Consider the following 21,311-nt stretch of genomic DNA (forward strand, 5'->3'; position numbering starts at 1 on the left):
TACCAGAACTGATGACAAGCATCATTCTCCTATTCCGTAGCAAGACTGATTGCTGGCACCGCAATCAACTGCACTCACCTAGATCCAGCCTACACTCGACCTACTTCGTATGTATATTGATGTATCGTGCTCATTAGATTAGATCTGGGTGTCGTCGGTGACGGTCTCGTTCAACTCCTTGATGAGCTCGTCGGTCTTGGCGTCGTCGTAGACCTTGAAGCCGCCCTCCTTCGTCACAGACGCCAATTGAGCGTTCTTGCAGTCCAACTTCTCCTCCATCACCTGTTTCAAGATCTTGAGCGTCAAGAGCTCGGCCTCCTTGAGCGTCAACGACTTGTGGTACTCGTTCTGCAACTCCGTCTGAGCGCCCTCCGAGCCCGAGCCAATGGCCTTGGCGTCGTAGCGGTAGAAAGTACCAGAGGGTTCTGCGTGGTATAACTGAGGCCCGTTTTCGTCAATTCCAGCGATCAAAAGCGCCACGCCGAACGGTCTCGACATCAAACGCTTTTCACCCGAAGCACCTTCGCCAAAACGCAACGCCAAGTCGCAAACTGACTGCGTCAAGCTCTCCACTTGCATGTCCTCGTCGTAGTACAAGTTATGGCTCAAGGACGCCACTCTAGCATGGTCAATCATCAGCCTGGCGTCGGCAGTCAAACCCGACATGGCACAGCCGATGTGGGCGTCGATTTCGACGATTTTCTCGATGGAAGAGCTCTCCAAAAGCGGCGAAGTGACTCTCTTTTCCACCCCCAAAATAACACCCTCCGAAGTCAGCACGCCAATCGCCGTGGACCCTAGTTTGATGGCTTCAAGCGAATACTCCACCTGGAAAAGGCGGCCTTCCGGCGAAAAAGTCGACACGCCTCTGTCGTATTCGGATCTGGTGAGGAACATGGCGTTGTAGATGTAGTTTTGATAGTGGCAACGTACCGCGACATTCAGGTTGCGAAACGACACAGGATGGAGGGATGTGGAGGGGTGGGAGATCTGGGGTTGGTGGGTTATTTGGTTTTTTTGGAGGTGGGGTTTGTTTTGCTTTGGTGGTGGGATTTGGCATTTTTGGTTATTTTGGTGATTTGGGGTGTTTGTGTGGAAATTGGTGGACATGTTTGGTGGTTAAGCCTGAGGTGAGGTATACTATGAGAGGGAGAATGGCAGTGGAGGTTGATGAAGGTTGGTTGATGCTGTTTTTGGGTTTTGGAGTTGGAGAGAAATTGTATTATGGGGAATGCAAGGAATTGGATGAAAGAAATATAGAGTGGAATTAATTGGCAGCTAGTAAAAAATGGATTACCCGAAGATTCAATATGTGCTCGTAGTTATCGACAAAGTATCAGAAGAATGTTCTGAATGTTTCTTGAACGACAATTGAGCCAATTGAGCTGATTGACCGTGAAAAGGAGAGAGTCCATTACAACTGTTAGCATTAGACAGGTTTCGTCGAAATTCGGGTTGTCTGTATATCTGAGAAGCCATTTACTACTCACTCATTCTACCTCTAAGTGAAGCTCATTTAATGAACGAGCCGTGATTACTAGCATTGGATTCAATCAATTGAGTTTTGGTGATCTGGAAGTTTTAATCAATAAAATCAATTGAGTCAATTGGCGATAAACTCCAAAAGAGGCTTACAGTCGCTCTACACCTACCCACTCTCTTCTAATGTGTATTTGTAGCTAATGAAGTCTAGCTTAAGCCTTTGGGGCCAAAGAGACAATCTTCTCGGCGGCTGGGTCCAAGTCCTCGAATGGGTACAACTTGAGACCAGAGTTGTTGATCAACTCCTTAGCCTTCTGCATGTTGGTACCCTGCAATCTGACGACAACTGGGATGTCCAACTGGAAGTTCTTGGTAGCGGCAATCAAACCCTCGGCAACGTAGTCACATCTCACGATACCACCAAAGATGTTCACGAAAATACCGTTCACCTTCTTGTCAGACAAGATCAACTCGAAAGCCTTCTCAATGGTCTGAGGAGTAGCAGTACCACCACAGTCCAAGAAGTTGGCTGGCTCACCACCGTACAACTTGATGATGTCCATGGTGGCCATGGCCAAACCGGCACCGTTGACAATGTTGGCAATGTTACCGTCCAACTTGATGAAGTTCAAGCCGTACTGGGAAGCCTCTCTCTCCTGGGCGTCCTCCTGGGTAGGGTCTCTCCAGGAGAAAACTTCCTTCTGTCTGAACTCAGCGTTGTCGTCAAAGCCCAACTTGGCGTCCATGGCCAAAACCTTGTGGTCTGGGGTCTCGGACAATGGGTTGATCTCAACCTGGGTACAGTCCTTCTCGGTGAAGACCTTGTACAAGTTCTTGACGGTCTCAGCGGCCTCTGGGATAGCCTCCTGAGAGTAGCCCAACTGAGAGGCAACGTCCTTGGCCAACTCGTCGGTGACACCCTTGTTCAAGTCAACGTGGAAGGTCTTGATGGCATCTGGGTCCTTGGCAGCAACACCCTCAATGTCCATACCACCCTGGGAGGAGGCCACAATCATGGGCAATTGGGTAGCTCTGTCCAACAAGATGGCCAAGTAGGCCTCGGTCTTGGCGTCTCTTCTCTCGACAATGTAGACAGCAGTAACCTCCTTACCGGCCTCACCGGTCTGCTTGGTGATCAACTTGTGGTTCAACATCTTCTCGGCCAAGTCCTTGGCCTCCTCTGGAGAAGAGATCAACTTGACACCGCCCTGGAAGCCGTTGTCAAAGTGACCCTTACCTCTACCACCGGTCAAAGCCTGGGCCTTGATCACCAACTCGTTGGTGCCCAACTTCTGGGCGGCGTCGAAGGCACCCTGTGGGGTGGTGGCGGCGTAACCCTTTGGCACACCAACACCGGAGGACTCCAAGATGGCAGCGGAGCGGAACTCGTGAAGAGAGAGGAATCTCTTTTGGATCTGGCGTTAGTATGTGTGGGGGCGGATGTAGCGTGAGGCAGGAGTCATTCCTAAAGAAGTCTCCTTTGAAGTCTCCTTTGAATGGAGGAGCTGTGATGGTGGTCGGAGATTGCCAGGAAGTCAACGGTCAAATCAACGGAAATCTCCATATTGCTTTCAATTGGATAGAGGCAGCCGATAGAGCGTTTCTCTTTGACACCGTGGCGCTTAAAGCGTCAAATCATAGTTGAAACTCCTGAATTGCCCGAAAGCCGTTGTGGTACCTCAATCAGTATCAACTGAACCACGGCAATTCAGTCTAAAATCTCCGGATTTGCTTCTCTTTAGCTTCTCTTTCACCAGCAGAACCGAAAAACCAACAACCGGCGGTGCCGCTAGGTCAATCGTTCAAAAACATGGTCAATCTTGTCAACCACCAATCATTGTAAAGGAGAGCCAGGAGGCCCGTTTCGCTCAATTTCCTCAAAAATCAATACATACTTTCGAAGCACGGAAAACTCTGGACAACATTGTGGAAATTTTCGGTGGAATCAAACTTGGAATAGAACTTCGGGAAAGAAGACTGCAAGCTTTGGTGAAGTGCTGATTGTTTTTTCGGTGGTTTTTTTCTCCTATAGTAGTGCTCCGCGAACTCGCTACTGCCCTCGGACACGTATCGTCCTTGCTTACGTAATCCTGCAGAGAGAAACCCCCAATTATCTGGACATCCAGACGTCGTAGCAAAAATCTAATTTGATATTCAGAGACCTCAAGCTTCAGGCTACAAGTTCGTGTTTTTCCTGGCTCAAAGGGGTCCATTTGCGGGGTTTTGGAGTGGGGATCCCCGGCCCAACTCGGAGCCCACGCACCGGCCTGGAGTTCGCGGAAAAACCCATGGCTCCATACCCCGGGCCGAGGTCAAGACTTGTTGAACAAAGTGAGGCTAAATGGGTGGGCTAGTTATTTTTTTCTGGAAATATGTCAATCTGTGTCTTTTGATGATTTAGTAAAAGTTTAAATTCACCGGAATTGTCGACTTCCTCGTGGATGTCTGAAGATTGCAGAGCTACTGTGGAGTTTGGCTGCGAAACCGTTACAGAGTCCGAAGCAGTCAACCCAGAAGTCAGTACGGGCAAGTTGGGCAAACAGAGTTTGGACGGGGTGTTGTTGGTGTAGGATGTTCTGACTCCGACGGGGTGGAAACGGGAGAAGTCAGAAAAGTTGACTGTGGGAAACGTGGGTCGGTGAGGGAGTTTAGTGTGAGACATCGGTGGTCCAGGGAGATAATGTTATTTTGGGGGTCATTTTGGGGGATTGTAGGAGTATGTGTGAGGATTTTACGGGTGATGACGTTCTTAGAGGGCTATTTTGTTTGAAAGTGGTTAGAGGATCTTGGTGGATTGTGATCCACACTTGGGAGGTGCATCGAAGAGGACCAAGAGATCGTCCATTTAAGGTCAATTGAGTGATTCCATTTTCTTGAAGTTTGTGGATATAGCTATTTCTACTAAAGGAGACATTTGTACCACAATATAGCAGCCTTTCCACAGTTGAAGCTGAGCACTTCAACAGAATACAATTGAGAGACAAGAGAATGTAAGACCAACTTTGCAGTCTACACTTAATAAGAAAGCTGTCTGTTAGACAAATTTAAAAGCAGTCCGCTGATAAGAAGATTTATACTTCACCACTGTGATACTCCCGTTCGATTACGAACCACTCCACTCAAGAAGTCCCACAAGTTCACCATTATCCCAAAACAAGACCTCAGGAGTATCGCCCGAAAACAAATAAAAAAAAAACAAAGGAACAAAGCGAATAACTTTTCAAAGGCATTATTTATGGTTTTCGATGTCTCAGGTAGTCAATTGGTACATCCAACTACGAGGCATTGATTCCTGAATTGAAGCCCCTAGAAGACGCCAAAGGAGACTTCAAATCACTTAAGTTTCGAATGACCAAATTCCAGGAAAACACTGCAACACAAGGTATTCACCCGAATCCATTCTTTTGCAGAATCGACGACTTCACACTACCAGGAGAACGAATTCTTGACCATCTTCACAATGATCCACCGTCAACCTCACAAAATCCAACCTAATTGCTCTTTTAATTCAAAAGAAAAAGAAAAGCAAATTGTATATTCGATCCAAAATATGTATTCTGTCTGACGGCCCTGGAGATGGCTGTTCCGGGTAACCCTGCCCTCACACATAATAAGCGCAGCGATGGGATTTTTTTTCACCAACTACACCTACAAGTATGTTTACACAAACAGTATGATGATGAGACCTTTCAACGAATTTCTTCAGCTGAAACACCATGTGGAATAACAACTACAGAGCTTTTTAACCCTGATTCATACACCTTTCACACTATTGGATTGTTACTAACATAACAGCATGGGAGACTTTGCCGACTGAACGTGCCTAATCTGGGTCCGCCATAACGAATCGATTTCTCTCCATTCTTCTTTTGTGCTTTTGATACTTTTGATTCTGCTGTGCTACTGGTAGCGCCCTTGGTGCTGCTTTTCTCTCTTCCTCCATTACTCCTCCAGATGACTGTTTATTCAATGAACACGTTGCCTTTTGACAACGTTGTCAAAACGCTGTGAACACCTCCCCCATCTCCACGCCGTGTTTCACGCTGTTTCACGCCTGCTGGGCCCTGTTTCACCCTGTCTCAGCAGGCGCTCAGCCACAGAGCCATGAAACAAACCCCAAACCCGTCCTCTCCTTCCAAACAATAATCACCCCCTCTGTCGCCATTCTTCCACCCCTCCATTCTTCGCCGTCAAACAATCGGGTTCTTCTTGGCTGCCTAAAATAGCCTCGCTTAATGCGCATCATCTCATCTTCAACAACTACTACTACCATGTTGGAGAATCTGGGTGCGGTGGCGGCAACCGTGGCAGTGCTACTCCCGGTGTTTGCTGTATTAGTACGTCTTCTCTACGTGCTTCCCGCTCTCCAGCATCCTTCCAACCCGTCGAAGAAGGCTCCTTTGGAAGGCCACGTTATGATCCTTCTAGGGTCTGGTGGCCACACTGGCGAGATGATACGGCTTCTACAGCCGTTGCGGTTGGAGAAGGTGAAGAAAACGTGGCTTGTGTCGTCGGGCGACTCGACTTCGTTGGAAAAGGCTAGAAAACTCGAGACTTCTGTGAACAGCCAGTCCAGCTACATCACCTTGAAAAGAGCCCGTAAGGTGGGCCAGCTGTGGCTGCTGTCGGTTGTGACGACGTTGTTTTCAATTGCATCGACTTTTGGTGCTCTTCTACGCCACGAGTCGTATCCTGACGTTTTGCTTATCAACGGTCCTGGAACATGTGTGCCTGTGGCGTATGTGCTCTTTTTGTTGAAGTTCGTCGGGCTCTGCCGCACGAGGATTGTTTACGTGGAGTCGTTGGCTCGTGTGAGTGGCTTGAGCTTGTCGGGGCGGTTGGTTTTGCCCGTGAGTGACCGTTTCTTGGTGCAATGGGAGTCACTAGCGAGCCAGTACAAGCGGGCCGAGTTCCATGGGATTTTAGTTTGATGGCGCAAGGGGGGAGTGATTGAATTTCGCCAAGGCGTGCTTCAATTGACGTTTTGGCTTGAACGGACTCTCCGTATTGGATGAAGGATTTACCGTATTGGATGGAGGCCTCACAGTATTGAAGGTCCAGGAAGAGCGAGGCAGCGGCATCTAGGCCGTGAAAATATGCTCATAATGGGGCCTTTGAAGCTGATGGCGTGGACTGCCAATCAAGTCCTTCAATGCTTCATCCGCTGGACAGTGGCTTGAAGGTTGTTGGACCTATGGCAGACTTCTCTTCTGGAACTGAGACAGCGAAACAAGGCCAACCAATTGCACTTCCATCCTATGCCAGAGGACTTTGGTATTGGTAGAATACACTGATTGCGCTAGAATGATGGCCCCAAGTGCTGACTGGTATCCGCCTTCATGTCAATCGCTTGGTGGCAAGACAGACACCCGCAAGGGCCAAAAAACGACCGATTAGGCTTCAAGCCAAATTTCCTCGATCTTATTGTCATAGGACTGCTCTGCACAGACTGTACGTTCGAGGTCCCGTCGTATCAGCCTAATTGGCACCCTCAACAATCTGACACCAACCCAAGGCTTAAGGCCCTGAGCCAAACCACATAATAACTAATCAGATAACAATCAACCAACAATACAATTTTTATTCATCACCAAATAGATCCCCCGTAGATTTACTTCAATCTTTCTCTTATCGACATGGTCCTACACACTAGGCGAGATGAGCATCGAGATCAACTACTCCATCTTCTAAGTACACCCCAGAAAACATGGTCAAGAGATTCAAACCACAGTACGATTCCGAGTCGGAAGACGAGATTGGCGATGTTATTCAAAACAGAAGAAACGAGGAAAGCGACGACGACTTTTCATCACTTTCCTTTGGAGCCCTCAGTTCAGCTCAAAAAAAGCTAAGGCAGCAGCAACAAGAGGAAGAGGAGGATGATGACAGCGAGGACCTGTCGAGTGACTCTGACAGCGAAGAAGAAACATCCCAAAAAGGAAAGAAGAAGCACCAGCACAAGAAGAAAAACAAGCATGCTCCTTCAGAAAGCTCCTCCAAAAAGCCAGTAAGCAGAATCAGAGAGATCCCTGGACTCAAGCTGAAAAAAGATACCACATTGTACACGGACGTTCGTTTTGATGCTGCCTACGGCAAGGCTAACTGGGACAGGGTCAGAAACGACTATGCCTTTTTGGACGATTATAGAAAGAACGAGATCAAGCAGATGCAGAGTATTCTCAACGACAAGAAAGAACGCTCAAAGCTTTCCCAGCGTGAGGTGGAGGACCTCAAGTTCAAGATCCAGTCGCTCCAGTCCAGGCTAGATACGTTGAAGAACAGAGACCTCGGCAACAAGATCATCAAGGACCACAAGAAGGACCAGATGGCCAAGATGCGCAAGGGCGAGCAGGTGAACCCCTATTTTTTGAAGAAATCCGAGCAGCGTAAGATGCTCCAGAAGGCCAAGTTTGACAACTTGAAGGCGTCGCAGCGGGAGAAGGTCATGGAGAGAAAGAGAAAGAGACGGTTGGGAAAGGAGTTCAAGGCCATGGAGTTCCGTTGATGGGCAAGTTGCTTTTGGGAGATGCGGTTTTGGTCATTTGAAGCAAATCTTTTGTTGCATGGCTTTGCATGCTACTGCAGTCTTTGGGGATAACCAGCGAATACGGCGCCATGTTTCAGGATGGAAACTTCAAACGTGTTTGAATTAGAGCCGAAGAAAGCTAGACTGTGGTTTATAACATACTCCTGGTGCTTTCGGGACTGCTAGGTAAGTCTGCGATACCAAGTCACAGGGCTGGTTTTTTTCTTTTTCACGAGATTATTTGCCGATCGTTTCCAAAGCTATAAAAAGGTCTCTGATCCCGAACAGGGCTCGTTGAGCTGCTTTTTCACAAAGGGCAATGATGGGGCTCCTACAAGCATTCACCGGACGAGGTGATACCGACAAAGAAGTAGAGCCTCCGAAGAAACTAGATACCGTCTTCAAGTTTTACAGGTACAAGAGAGACTTCAACCAATTCGTGGCGGATTTGACCAAGGTAATGGAGGAGAATGCCGTTTCATTTCGGGTAACTGGCAACAATATTGGGGAAAAGTTTCACCGGGTTTTCGAGCTTCAATTGTTGAGAAGCGACGAGGCTCATGACCCCGAGCTGAAGTCCATAATGGATGATGTGTTGTTAAGGAGAGGCGTTACTTCTTTCGGAGCGGGCCCTCATTTTGACGACAGAATGGTTGTTTTTTTAGTTCGTTACACAAAGTACATCCGTGAAGGGCATGAGATGCCTATTCCAACAATGGGGTCGTGCTTTTACGTGGATGGAGATGAGTTGAGATTGTTTCCTGGTCCGAAATTCCCAATGTCTCATCTGCTCAACGGGGTGGGTTCCGAAAGGGACTTGACTTCTGTGCACGAGATAACCAATGAAGCTTCTATCAAACTCAAAGTTGAGTTCAAGGAAGCATCCTGGTTTTACCAAGATGCGTTTCACCGTGTCGTGCTTCCTGGTATGCCAGTTTCAGATTTCTTATCACTATACCTTGAAGCATCCGGTGAAAGCGAGAAGGATGACAGGTTGATCGAGCCCTTTTTCGTTTCGGAAATCTGTCTCGAACTACAAGAGTTTCTAGCTGTACGCAAGGAAGGCCGTATTTATCGAGAAGTGCGCAGACTGGATTTACTAAGAACACTGCTCTTTGAATTTTTGCCGCTTTCGAGAGATTCTTTTTCGTTATCGCCCGATTGGTTCTCCTGCGAGTTGCCAAACATTGGCCCGACGTTTTTCACCAAAGACTTAACGAGAAGCTATGGCTTGAACGTATCTGTCAGAATCTCACACAAGAGTATCCCGAATTTCAACGTGTCTGTATTCATTGAGCTCAATGTTGCACAAGAACAGCTGGAGCGAGTGGATTCATCCACGGTCAAATATTTTGATGCGTTCCGTGGTCGTGGTTGCAAAACTAAAGCTATGAATTTGGAGGATACCCGAGGTTTGATGCCCTTTTTGATCCACTGCCAGCGTATGATGCACGATTGCAGATATAGTTTCGTCAATGACCTGCTTCAGTGTCTAAGAAACGGCTCACTTGGTTGCATACACTATGCCATTGCCGGATACATAGCAAACTTATACGTTGATGACTTCTTTCCATATAAGCCTTTTCCGCTCCGCTTTCCATGGCAAAGAAAAGAGCCCGAAAAGCCTGTGGTTTTGTTGAAAAAAATTCAAGGGTCTAACTCAAACAAACCTCATGTTGCGAAATGCCTTGTATTGGGCGATCGTATTGTTGGGGTTCTTTCAATCGCTTGGAATCTTCATCAGCCCAGAGCAAGAGTTGGGTATTGCGTCATTCTAAGGAGGCCCAGTAATCTACTCCATGTTCAAGCCATATCAGCCGACAATGACAGTTTCTGGCAGCCCAAATGGGGGACTGGAGGTGTCATTGGAGCTGGTGGGATGAGAGTTTCAGAGTTGATAAAGTTAACATTTACTTTTGCAAAAAGGTTCGATGAGGCTCGCGTGGACCGTGACATTGAAATCAAATTAAAGCATATCAATTTAACTTTTGTGCAGTGGCTGGAGTGTGCCGACCGGACAGAGACAGTTTTGCTTGATGAAGACCTACTGGCTTCTCTATGTTGGAGTGAGTTTAAGGAAAGTGTTCCCGGCAGTCTGAGTGCTTGTGCCGCCACTTTACCCGGAGATATTATCGGTGTCAAGATTCCACATGGCGTAAAGCGCTATAAAGTAGACCCCTACTATGTGAGATTTTGCTATCTAAAGGGTGAATTGCACTTTTCCATCTATGGTTCGTTGCATAGTTACAAGTGGGAAACCAGCGTCTATATGCTTGGAAGTCTGTGACCATAGGTTGTTGCCCTGGCAAACACACAACTTTTGAAGTGCATAATATGTCCTTGAGTGTTAGGTTATAAGCTTGTTTGTGTATACTTCCCTAAAGAGGCTCAACTTATGGCAAGGCTTGGTCCTTTTATAGCCCATGGGATAAGGTCTCATTTCAGGTGGCATACCTATGTTGGATTGAAACCTCCCAGGCGTTTCAGGTTGTTGATGAAAGATACTTGTTTCAGAGTATGTAATGGCTCAAACCAGGGGCCATGATCTAACATTGAGGTATTTGCGGTTCACACTATCACATTATTTTAGCCCTGCAGCTTTTCAACAATACATATAAACCGTAATTCAATGCGCCGTTCAAAAATTAATCTAGTTTGCACTTTTCTCTTAGGATTCGATAAGCTTGCAACCTGGTTAGGTTTGACTGGGATGTCCACTGAGGATGTACGGCATATAAACTGAAGTAGGGTTTCGCTTACAGAAACTTGCATGAAGAGAAAGCATCCGCTACCAAAAATGACAGGTGATGGCGACAAAAAGAGAAAAGAATCATTTTAATCCAAGGCAACAATGCAAAGTACTTGGCCGCTATTCGTACCTGGGTTATGAGTCCGTACAGGGCTCACATAATTCTTAGTAGTCAAATATTTTTTATGCAAGGGACTCGCAGCTTTTAAGAACATACATAATGGCGAATAAGGCTATTTTCAACTATGGAGCTTTCTTAACCTTATAGTGCTTTAAATACCTACAATGATGAACCAGATATTGATGATTAAGTCACTAAACCCATTCAATTGATGAATAGGCAAATGAAGCGCCCCACTGAAGGAGATCTCGCGTCAGACATGCATGACAATTAGAACGTCAGCCGCACGCGAGTTCACAGATAGCTATACATAAGAGGCACGTTCCGATCCGCTAGCGTGGGTCTAGAACCATTGAATGCATAGATTGACACCCCTAGTATGCTGGTGATTCCGGAGTATTCGGCTATAGACGGAGTGGTCGCGACTATAAAAGCTGCAAGAAGCGCCCACTTTTTGTTTTTGCCACATACCACTTTTTCTTCTCTAGTGAGTAACGTAACCCTCAACCTCTCAGCTGGTTTCTACCTTCAAGTAGTTGGCAGCAAATCTTATCAACACAATATCAGCAGCAGATCACCCTTACCTTTTGGAAATGAAAGACAGGGAACCAACCGAACCACTGGGAAAGGAGTCAACCAGGTCTCAAGCCAGTTCTGAACTGGCATCTGAGAATTCACCCTTAGATGACGCTCCATGGAAATCCCTCCAGCGCACTGGCCCTTCGGAAGAGAAGAGTGTTGAGGTGTCCGATTCCTCTGGTCCTCAAACCCCTGAGCAGCCTCACCCTTCTGACGCCGAAAATCCCTACTCTGAGCCTGTTCCAAGAGTTACAGATTTGGAAAGTTCCGGCAATGACTCCGGTGCTCAGACTGACAAGAGGGAGCTTGCAAATTACAGCTTGAGGAATACTTCTGACAATGACGCCTATCAAAAGTTCAGGAACAGGTGGATCATGCTCAGAACTTACACCCAACTCCTTTTGTTCTTTGTTATTTTGGGTGCATGTCTCGGATGCTATTTCAATGAGACCATTGCTCCTTTTAAAGGCGACTTCGAACTTGTGTGTTACAAGCAGCCCGAAGCCTGTAAAGGACCAGCACAAAGCATCTGGCACACGTTCGAGAAGGAAATTTGTTCGCCAGCTAATGAACAAGACTTCTGTGGTGAAGAGGTAGAAGAGATGTGGAAAAGGTACGAACACGCCGTATGGGGCAATCGTGATGAAAATCTCAAGAAGTTGCATATGCGTATGATCTGGAAAAGATACGAGCCTTCCACCACAATGTGGATTGCGCCTCAAGAATGGCCTGATACATTGCAAGAGCTATGGGATGAGCTTCAAATTGCAGATTGGCCGGCTAGAGTACACCAGACGTGCTACACAATTCAGCGGTTCAATTACCAACTAGGCCGCGAAGAAAGTTTGCAGGAGAAATGGGCGATAACTCAAAAGTTTCTCACAATCATAGCAACTGCTTTTGCCCTTGAACTTTGCTTGAATTTGCCGATGTTTTTCGATGCATGGACCTTAGCCGTTGGTAATTTGATATGTCTCTGCTTGTCCTTCATCGTATACCTTCTACCCCTCGAAACGCAATATCCAAAGTCCATAGCGGTTGCCGCAGCAGCTACTCATATCTTGGCCATTTCCTTAATTGGGCATGCACTCAATCTTTATGTCAGCGACTACGAGATTTGAAAGCTTTTGATAGAATTCCGTCAAGCACCGACATCCAAAGAATGATGGATCAATTCCGCAGTTTTGAGTTACAGACTTGATACTTATAGCTGAAGAGCCGGTCTTACAATCAAATGCAATAAGGAAGTAGGGTTGGAGCTCTTCCCGGATACAAGTGCGCGTTTGATCAATGTGTGGTCTGCATTGCCAAACGTAGTTCATCGGGTGGTTTAAAAGTATACAACTCAATATACCTCATTGTCATATAACATCTCGAAAAGAAAGGAAATCAAAGATAGAACGGGTCCTCAGGAAGAGCTGCTTTCTATTGGTGAGTGGCCTAATCAAGTACCCAACTGAGTACCCGAGAAACGCATTAGTATACTCGCATAATGGACCAAGCAAACTCCTATCAGTACGATTCTACTAAGCACTTCATGATTTTTACATTATTGGGATCCCATGTTGAAATTTTTATCCGTGGCTCAGCATCAATGTTAGAGATGCTTGAAAATGGAAGAGAATTCGATTCCATTCTGCCATCATTGGATGTTGGTGAACTCCTGAAATTCATCTACTCTATTTCAGCACAGGCTAGTGTCTTTTCCTTGCAAGCCAAAAGAAAATCTTACACTCTACTTTGACAACGTGCCAGGAGGAGGAACACCATCCACATCAAGTAAGTTATGCTCCTTAAGCGCAAGGGTCCATGTGAGGCTGCAACAGACCATTGTTACATCCTCCTCCACTACCACCGACTCCACAAACTTCCAAACCAAACCACATCTACAGAGCCACTCGTCAACGTCTGAATCGATTAGTGAATTAGTATATACAAACACCGGAGACTACTTTCTCTGGTTCTCGTGGGCCACCCAGTCTTCCCAGGAGCCGACGTAGTTGGCACGCTTGTTGTATCCAAAGGAGTGAGCCAATTCTTCGGCAGCGGTGGATCTGACGCCACCCAAACAGTAGAAGACAAGCTCCAGGTCCTTGGAGGGCTTCTCAAAGCCAAAGGCGTCCTCAAAGTCTTCTTCAGACAAGTCCAAGGCGCCAGGCGACGACTTGAATGGGACGTTCCGGGCACCAGGAATGTGGCCTTCTTGGAACTCAACAGGTTCTCTAACATCGAGAATGACGGTCTCGGGCTTCGCCTCGTCGACAATTCTCTTCATGTCATCGTACTTGAACAACTTGGCAGGCTGCAGCGAGAGAACGCTGTAGAAACGGTGGGGCTGGAAAAACCCAATCTTCTGGGGTTGCCACGCTGCCTTGAAGGAGGCAGAAACAGGCTTGATCGGAGCCGAGGCAAGGCCGGATATGCTTCTGGAAACGGCAAGTCTCCGGGCCATGTGCGCCGCGTCACGTGCGAGAATTCGGTGTGCCATGGCGATTTTGCGTGTCTAGAGCAGGTGCTTGTCTGGCAGAAACAGGGTGTTGCTTGAAGGGCTGCTTTTACTTTGGAGCTTTTGATTTGCCTGCGACTTTTGAGTGCACGCAGAGCGCACTTTGTCGTGAGGCAGACGCCTGTGTGCAGGACACCGTTACAGCACCACCATGGCATGGGCATCAGACAATGGGGTGGATTCAACTGATTTTTGGAAAATGCTTTGGAGAGCTTGTGGGAATTGGGGCCGGTGATACCGTGGTGTACGGGTTTCGGTTTAGCCCCCCGCTACGGTGCAGGTTCAGCAACCGGGCCGGCGCCTAAATGATCGGAGAGATTAGCAACAGAGATAAGCCAGTGGTGGGGTGTTAGGGAGGTTTTTCGGGGTGGCGTCTTTGAAGATTTGAGAAAAGTTTGTGAATTGGTTCTGGGCGGATTGTGAGGTGTGTGGTTTGGTCCAAAAGCAGGCTCAAGCACCACGAGGCTTTGTGACTCACGAGGCCGAACGGATCTGAGGAGACGCCGAAATCGGAAATCGTGAAAGGCAGCGAAATGGTAAGATAATGGTGTTTTTTGATGCGATGCGGACGGGGGTTGGATGGCCGATAAGGGGAGGATTCTTAATGGCTGCAAAACGGTTACTGCGGCGTTGCGGAGGTCTACAGGGGGTTTGATGAAACAGAGCCATTGGGAGGGAATTGAAGGAAAAAGAAGAAAAAATGGTATTGGAAGCCGATGGAAGGGGAGTTATTGGTATTACTAGGGGTGTATGGCGAGGTGGATCTCGAGTAATTGATTGGGTGCAAATGTTTCATGGTGAGGCATGGTAGGGGACAGGGTTGGGTTGGACCAGGGATGTGCTGAAATCTATGAGGACCGGTGGTAAATGCCAATTTTGATTATGGAGCCGCTTTTCAGAGGACCCCGGGTCTATATTCTTAGGACCATTAGTCTGTATCTTCAAGGCCCTCAGTCAATATCTTGAGGATTGTCTTCAGGACCCCAAGTCTGATTCACAACGACCAACACCCACTATTTGTTTTATTTTTAAACCCATCTTATAACGCTTGCAGCATTCTGAGGACGTCCTTAGCCAAGTTATACTGGCAAACTGACGTCCACCAAAGATCTAGAGCATTTGGGTGCAAAACTCATCTAGACTACAATGTCCACAATCATTCAAACCGACTCGTTCATGAGACTATCAAGAGGTGCTTCAGCCAGGAATCTACATCACCTTCGAGGTTTATAACTACCTCAAAACCTCCTCCATGAAAACCCCTCTATGGAAAACCTCCTCTGTGGCTCCTCCACCTCACCTACAATACCCATGCTCATTATCTAACGTGTTCTATACTCATTTAAAAGACTTCGTCAAGGAAACCACAGGCTCCAAGCCCTCGCCCTCCTTCTCATACTCCAAGTCGTTCCATTCGTCCTCCTTGTCGTTGTAATGCTTAAAGAGGAACCAGAAGACCCAGCCGGCAATAAAGCACGAAACGGCCAAACCGGTATAAGTCCAGACCATCTTGGGGTCCTTGGACACAGGCGAAAGAGCGATACCAAGAGCAGAACCAAAGGCATTCTGCAAAAGGAAAAGCGACATGATGAACGACTTCATCGTCACGGGAGCCTTAGTATAAGCGTACTCCAAACCGGTAATGGAGGCCAAAATTTCAGACATACCAATCAAGAAATAAGCGGGGGTCTGGAGCGCAACGTGGATTCTGTTAGGAGTGTCAGCGTACTCAGGAGAACACGACATGGGGAACTCGTAACAGGGACCAGCAGCATAGATGAAATGCTGCAAAACGGCAGCGTAAACCATAGAAGCAGCGCCAAACATGAAACCCCAGAAAATCTTGGTGATGGCTCTGAAGGGTGTGAATCTTCTGATGAACGGATACACGATACTCTCACACACGGGGATGAAAATGATGATGGTGATGGAGTCAATGGCCTGGAGAATATCGTTGGGGAGACCGTGGAGCTCCATTTGACCGGCAGACGAAACGAAGTTGTTCGTCATTTGGCCGTAAACCAACCAGTAAATCGGGTAGATGCAGAAGACCTTACAAGCGTACAAGGCTCTCTGGACCTCATCGACAAACTGGTCGTCCCAAGGGAACTCTCTTTCCGGATTGAGCGAAGGTCTGGCAGCGTCGTAGTTGAACTTTTTCAAGGCGATAAAAGTACACTTGAACGATCTGGCAATGACCTTGTCTCCCACCGGCACCTTGTGGTAGACGTTTTTACCCAAGAAAAGCGCCGCAAGGGCAATGACGAAGAAGCAAAGCGGCAAGAGGTAGGCTGCCCAGAAACCAACGTTTTTCTCCAATTCCGTCGTGGCAATGACAGAAAGCGAGCCCACATTGATCATAAGGTAGAAGAACATAAAGACGTTCTGGATGGTGAGGTTGGGGTCCTCGATGACCTTTTCGCCCGATTTCAACGTTTTCACCGATGGCTTCGTTTTGGGGATCTGGTCGGCGATCAAGGGCGAAACGTTCGATTTCACACCACCAGTGCCGAGACCGATAATGATAACGGCAGTGACAAAACCGCCAAGCGAGGTGCTTTCACCAGCAATGGACGGAATCGACGTGACGAACAAAATCAAAATACCAACCATGTACACCACGCAGAAAATACAGATGGTGTTGTACTTTCCCAAGTACGTATCGGCGACCCAGGCACCAAAAATCGGGGTGACATAGCACCAAAACTGCCAGAAGTACGACAAGGCCGTGGCACCGTTCTGGTTCAAGTTCAACACGCCTCGAGGCTTGGGATATTGCATGTAATTCTGGAACGGCGTCGACAAGCCGTAGTACGAAAACCGTTCTGCCAATTCCACCACAGCAACAAGCCAACAGGCCAAGGGGATTCTTCTGGCGACCCTTCTGAGCGACTTCATCTCGTCCTCCGTGGGCTCGGTGCCTTCCAAAGACGACATGTCCCGCTCGGAAACATACTCGCCGACGGCGCCTTCTTCAGCAATGGCGACTTTCTCATCGATTTTGGCAGCCATTTTGACAGGTTTCTGACGGATTCAAGGCCAAGAAAAAAAAACGAGGCGAAAGAGCGTTAAAAAAGCATCGGCGGCTGCGGGAGTGGGGGCGGCGCAACACAGGCAGATAAGCGGGAGTGCGGAGCGGCAGTTTCTGGGGCGATTTTGCGGGAATCCCAGATAAGGGCGTTTTCTGTCACAGACGAGTGGCACCGTTTTGACAGGGTCTGCGTGCAGGAACAAGAGACCTTTTCGCTGTTTAGCGCTGCATGCGCTGCATGTGCTGCCGAATCGCCGTATGACCAAACGGCCTCTGACGTCAGATATCTGGGGAACACGGCTTTGGATTTTTTAGGGCGGACCTGGCTTAGTCGAAAAATGGCTTATCAGGGAGTTTTTGCAAAAAATCGCCTTATCTTTGGCAGAATTGTGTCACCTGACGGGCCTAGCCCGAAGCAATAGGAGATGTCGGTTCGATGCGGGTCGGAACAATTCCTTCACACGAGCACGGATTCTCGGACATTTCTCCGAGGTGCTTCCGAAGATTCCACAAGAAATTGTTTTCTGACTTATTGAAGCACGGCGAGATTGGATCTTGGTAAGATCCTTTTTTGGCGATTCAGCAGAAACGGGTTTCGGGCGCTTTGCTTTGAAATCCATCTCGTCACCCCATCGGCACATCATGAGAACATACCGACCGCCGCATCATTTTGCCGTGGAATCGGTGCATTCCATTATTCGTGGATTACTCCATTCGTAGAGATGAGCCTGCTTTCCACGCCTGTGGGGTCCGGCATTGCATCCGAGAAACGGCAACCAGAAAGTACCCCATCTATATACGAGAGATTCCGTGGATGGTGGACATGGCTTAGGCGATGGAGGGTGAATTTGCATGCTTTTTTGTTGGCTGGCAATTGAAGCGATTCGAGGCTTTTACGGATTTGTCGAAGGAATGTTTACTGATGGGTCTTCGGAATTATGTCATGCCGATGGGTTTTGCTTAATAAGAAGACAGAGACGGCCCAATCGGTAAATGGCAAAGTCAAAAGGCAAAAGTGAAAATGCCACACTTGCTGGAGGAGACCCGAAGACGTCACAGCTTTGAGGTTTGTGGGTTTACGTCACACTTCCCCTCTACATTTCTTGCTTTACTTTGATGGACTGTCAGTATTTCGGATTTCTCAGACTCGTGGCTGAGTTTATGGAGCCTCTGATGAATCCATTGCTAGCGCCAATTAAGCTTTACAAGCACTTTTCCAGCTTCAACTGAGTTTCACCGTTCAACTGTTGATTTTCATCCTTTTTGGCCAATCTCCTTCTATGGCTCACCAACTCTTGGATCACCGATCTATCTCTTTACAGTGGTGCTTCTCATCAAACCCAGAATACCCAGTCTACAGTGCAATGGCTTCCCTCGCTCTTAGGGCACTCAAAGTATCGCCCCCTCCCTACAGTAATCACTCCATTAGTGTTGAACCTATTTCGTAGTCTCGTTAGTGTTGAACTCGGTGGCCGTCTAAAACAAACCGTCAATCTCCCCCTCGTCATTCACCTCGACGTTCATGAAGCCACAGTGGGTGGGCAAACCAGGAATCGTCTGGATCTCCGCAGCCAATGCATACAAGTATCCAGCTCCAACAGAGGCTCTGACGTCTCTAACAGGGAACTTGAACCCGGTGGGCACACCCTTGAGCGCAGCGTCGTGCGACAAGGAGTACTGGGTTTTGGCAATACAGATGGGCAAGTTGCCGAAACCCTGCTTGGTGTAAAGATCGATCTTCTTCTGGGCCTCGGGCAAGAACTCGACCTCGCCAGCGCCGTACATTTTTTTGGCAATGGTGTCGATCTTGTCGGCCACAGAGGGCTCTGTCTCGTACAAAAACTTAAAGTCCTTGTCGATCGAGTTGGCAGCGTCAATGACACCTCTGGCCAAGTCCACGGCACCCTGGCCACCTTCTTCCCAGTGGTTGGAGACAATGGCATCGGCGGCGCCGGCCTTGAGGGCCTCTTCACGAATGACTTCGTGCTCCTTGTCGGAGTCAGACGACATTTTGTTGATGGCCACCACCACAGGCAAACCGTACTGTCTGGCGTTTTCAATGTGCTTGCCCAAGTTGGAGCAACCGGCTCTCAACAAATCAACATTCTCCTGGGTGTACTCGGCAGCCAATGGAGCACCGGCCTTGACCTCAGGACCACCTCCGTGGACCTTAAGCGCTCTGACGGTGGCCACAATGACAATCACGTCGGGAGCAAGACCAGAGGCTCTGCACTTGATGTTCATGAATCTCTCTCCGCCCATGGTGAAGTCGAAACCGGCCTCGGTGACAACGTAACCTTCCTGAGCGGCTCTTTCTTCCTCAGAAAGATCGGAAGAGGTACCGGCCAATTTCAAGGCCATCTTGTCGGCAAGAACAGAAGAGGCACCGATGGAGATGTTGGCAAAAGGACCAGCGTGCACGAAAACAGGGGTACCTTCCAAAGTCTGCATGATGTTGGGTTTGATGGCGTCCTTCAAAAGAGCAGTCAAGGCACCGGCACAGCCAATGTCCTCACAGGTGATGGGCTCACCGGCCTTGGAGGCAGCCACAACCATCTTGCCCAATCTCTCTCTCATGTCCTGGAGAGAGGTGGAGAGAGCCAAAATGGCCATACACTCGGAAGCGACGGAAATGTCAAATCCGGTCTTTCTGGTCATGCCCTTCTCGGTAGGAGCCTCGCCGATGGTGATGCCTCTGACAAATCTGTCGTTGCAGTCCACCACTCTTCTCCAGGTGATGGTGTCGGGGTCAATGTCCAATCTGACGAAACGAGAAACCTCCTCCTCGGTCAATTCGTCCGGGTTGGTCTTGTCAATGCCCAACTTCTTCAATCTGCCCAAAAAGCCCACAGGGAACTTTCTCTCGCCCTTCTTGGCAGGCACCAATCTTCTGTACAAAGCGGCGTCCTTCTGGGTGTTTTCGTGGAACATTCTGGTGTCAATGGCAGCCGCCAACAAGTTGTTGGCCATGGAAATGGCGTGAATATCACCGGTAACGTGCATGTTGAACTCGTCCATAGGAATCACCTGGGAGTATCCGCCTCCGGCAGCACCACCCTTGATTCCGAAGGTAGGACCCATGGAAGGCTGTCTGACGTTGGCAAAGACGTTTTTGCCGAGATGGGCACCCAAAGCCTGGGCCAAACCGACGGTGGTGGTGGATTTACCCTCACCAAGAGGCGTAGGGGTGATACCGGTCACCAAAACGTACTTACCGTTGACCTTGTTCTCCAAACGCTTCAAGATGTCCAACGAGACCTTGGCCTTGTAGAAACCAAAGGGCTCCAACTCAGAGTCCAAGATTCCGGCCTCCTCGGCCACCTGGTTGATTCTCTTGGGCTTCTGGGCTCTGGAGATCTCGAAATCGGAAGGAACGGGCTTCTGCAAGTTCAACTTGAGTGGGTTAGTGAACTGAGGAGTCTGGTTGTTGGCTCTGTAGTGCTCCTTGGCGGCAATCACGACATTGTCCAACAAGTTGGCCACGGTCATGGGACCCACGCCGCCAGGAACAGGCGTAAGCAAAGCAGCCTTCTCCTTAGCAGACTCAAAGTCGACATCACCAACCATTCTGGAACCGGACTTCTTGGACTCGTCAGGCACGAAATTGGCACCAACGTCAATCACAACAGAGCCCTCCTTGAGCCAGTCGCCCTGGACAAAGCCAGGCACGCCAATGGCCACCACCACGATATCGGCATGGGCCAAGTGGGCCTGCAACAGCTCTTTCGAGGTCTTGGAGTGCAACACGGTCACGTTGGCGTTGGCCTTGATCAACAAGTTGGCGATCGGGCGGCCCACAATGTCGGATCTGCCCAAAACAACGGCGTTCTTGCCGGAAATGTCCACCTTCAGCTGCTCAAGCAACTGCATGATTCCCTTGGGAGTACAAGGCAAAAACGTGGGGGAACCGCCCTTTTTCGACAACTCGCCCACGTTGTGGGGGCCGAAACCATCCACATCCTTGGAAGCGGCCACAGCGTTGGTGACCTTGGTTTCGTCCAAGTGGTCTGGAATGGGGAGCTGGACCAAAATACCGTCCACAGAGATGTCGGCGTTCAACTCGCTGATTCTCTGCAAAAGCTCAGACTCGGTCACGCTTTCGGGCAAGTTCTCCACGTTGCAAATAATGTTGGCCTCCTCGGCGGCCTTCAACTTCATCTTCACGTAAGTAGACGAGTCTGGTCTGGCACCAACCTGGAGAATGGTCAAGGAGGGCTGGAAATCAGCGTGCTTTTTCTGGAAAGCAGCGATGTCCTCGTGGATCAGCGCCCGCAATTGCTGGGCAATGGCCTTGCCGTCGATCAACTGGGCTGGCAT

General features: G+C 48.5%; 8 protein-coding genes across 8 annotated transcripts; 3 read left to right on the forward strand and 5 right to left on the reverse strand.

Annotated features, from left to right (window-relative positions):
- Positions 1-138: 138 nt before the first annotated feature.
- On the reverse strand, positions 139-897 carry PUP2 (proteasome core particle subunit alpha 5; the record flags this gene model as incomplete). Its single annotated transcript, XM_024860396.1, has 1 exon — positions 139-897. The coding sequence occupies one exon, from the start codon at positions 895-897 to the stop codon at positions 139-141; it is 759 nt and encodes a 252-aa protein (XP_024711458.1).
- A 797-nt stretch (positions 898-1,694) lies between these two features.
- LSC2 (succinate--CoA ligase (GDP-forming) subunit beta) lies at positions 1,695-3,407 on the reverse strand (the record flags this gene model as incomplete). Its single annotated transcript, XM_024860397.1, has 2 exons — positions 1,695-2,897; positions 3,378-3,407. The coding sequence occupies 2 exons, from the start codon at positions 3,405-3,407 to the stop codon at positions 1,695-1,697; spliced, it is 1,233 nt and encodes a 410-aa protein (XP_024711459.1).
- A 2,346-nt stretch (positions 3,408-5,753) lies between these two features.
- On the forward strand, positions 5,754-6,413 carry C7M61_005086 (N-acetylglucosaminyldiphosphodolichol N-acetylglucosaminyltransferase anchoring subunit; the record flags this gene model as incomplete). Its single annotated transcript, XM_024860398.1, has 1 exon — positions 5,754-6,413. One exon carries the CDS (start codon positions 5,754-5,756, stop codon positions 6,411-6,413), a length of 660 nt encoding a protein of 219 aa, XP_024711460.1.
- Positions 6,414-7,189: 776 nt separating this feature from the next.
- On the forward strand, positions 7,190-7,987 carry C7M61_005087 (rRNA-processing protein; the record flags this gene model as incomplete). Its single annotated transcript, XM_024860399.1, has 1 exon — positions 7,190-7,987. The coding sequence occupies one exon, from the start codon at positions 7,190-7,192 to the stop codon at positions 7,985-7,987; it is 798 nt and encodes a 265-aa protein (XP_024711461.1).
- A 340-nt stretch (positions 7,988-8,327) lies between these two features.
- Positions 8,328-12,578, forward strand: C7M61_005088 (uncharacterized protein; the record flags this gene model as incomplete). The annotated part of the gene is made up of 2 exons (XM_024860400.1): positions 8,328-9,450; positions 11,452-12,578. 2 exons carry the CDS (start codon positions 8,328-8,330, stop codon positions 12,576-12,578), a joined length of 2,250 nt encoding a protein of 749 aa, XP_024711462.1.
- Positions 12,579-13,405: 827 nt separating this feature from the next.
- On the reverse strand, positions 13,406-13,909 carry C7M61_005089 (thiosulfate sulfurtransferase; the record flags this gene model as incomplete). The annotated part of the gene is made up of 1 exon (XM_024860401.1): positions 13,406-13,909. One exon carries the CDS (start codon positions 13,907-13,909, stop codon positions 13,406-13,408), a length of 504 nt encoding a protein of 167 aa, XP_024711463.1.
- Positions 13,910-15,301: 1,392 nt separating this feature from the next.
- C7M61_005090 (uncharacterized protein) lies at positions 15,302-16,975 on the reverse strand (the record flags this gene model as incomplete). The annotated part of the gene is made up of 1 exon (XM_024860402.1): positions 15,302-16,975. One exon carries the CDS (start codon positions 16,973-16,975, stop codon positions 15,302-15,304), a length of 1,674 nt encoding a protein of 557 aa, XP_024711464.1.
- A 1,495-nt stretch (positions 16,976-18,470) lies between these two features.
- MIS11 (trifunctional formate-tetrahydrofolate ligase/methenyltetrahydrofolate cyclohydrolase/methylenetetrahydrofolate dehydrogenase) lies at positions 18,471-21,311 on the reverse strand (the record flags this gene model as incomplete). Its single annotated transcript, XM_024860403.1, has 1 exon — positions 18,471-21,311. One exon carries the CDS (start codon positions 21,309-21,311, stop codon positions 18,471-18,473), a length of 2,841 nt encoding a protein of 946 aa, XP_024711465.1.

This window comes from Candidozyma pseudohaemuli, assembly GCF_003013735.1.
Source record: "Candidozyma pseudohaemuli strain B12108 chromosome Unknown scaffold00021, whole genome shotgun sequence".
Lineage (NCBI taxonomy): Eukaryota > Fungi > Ascomycota > Pichiomycetes > Serinales > Metschnikowiaceae > Candidozyma > Candidozyma pseudohaemuli.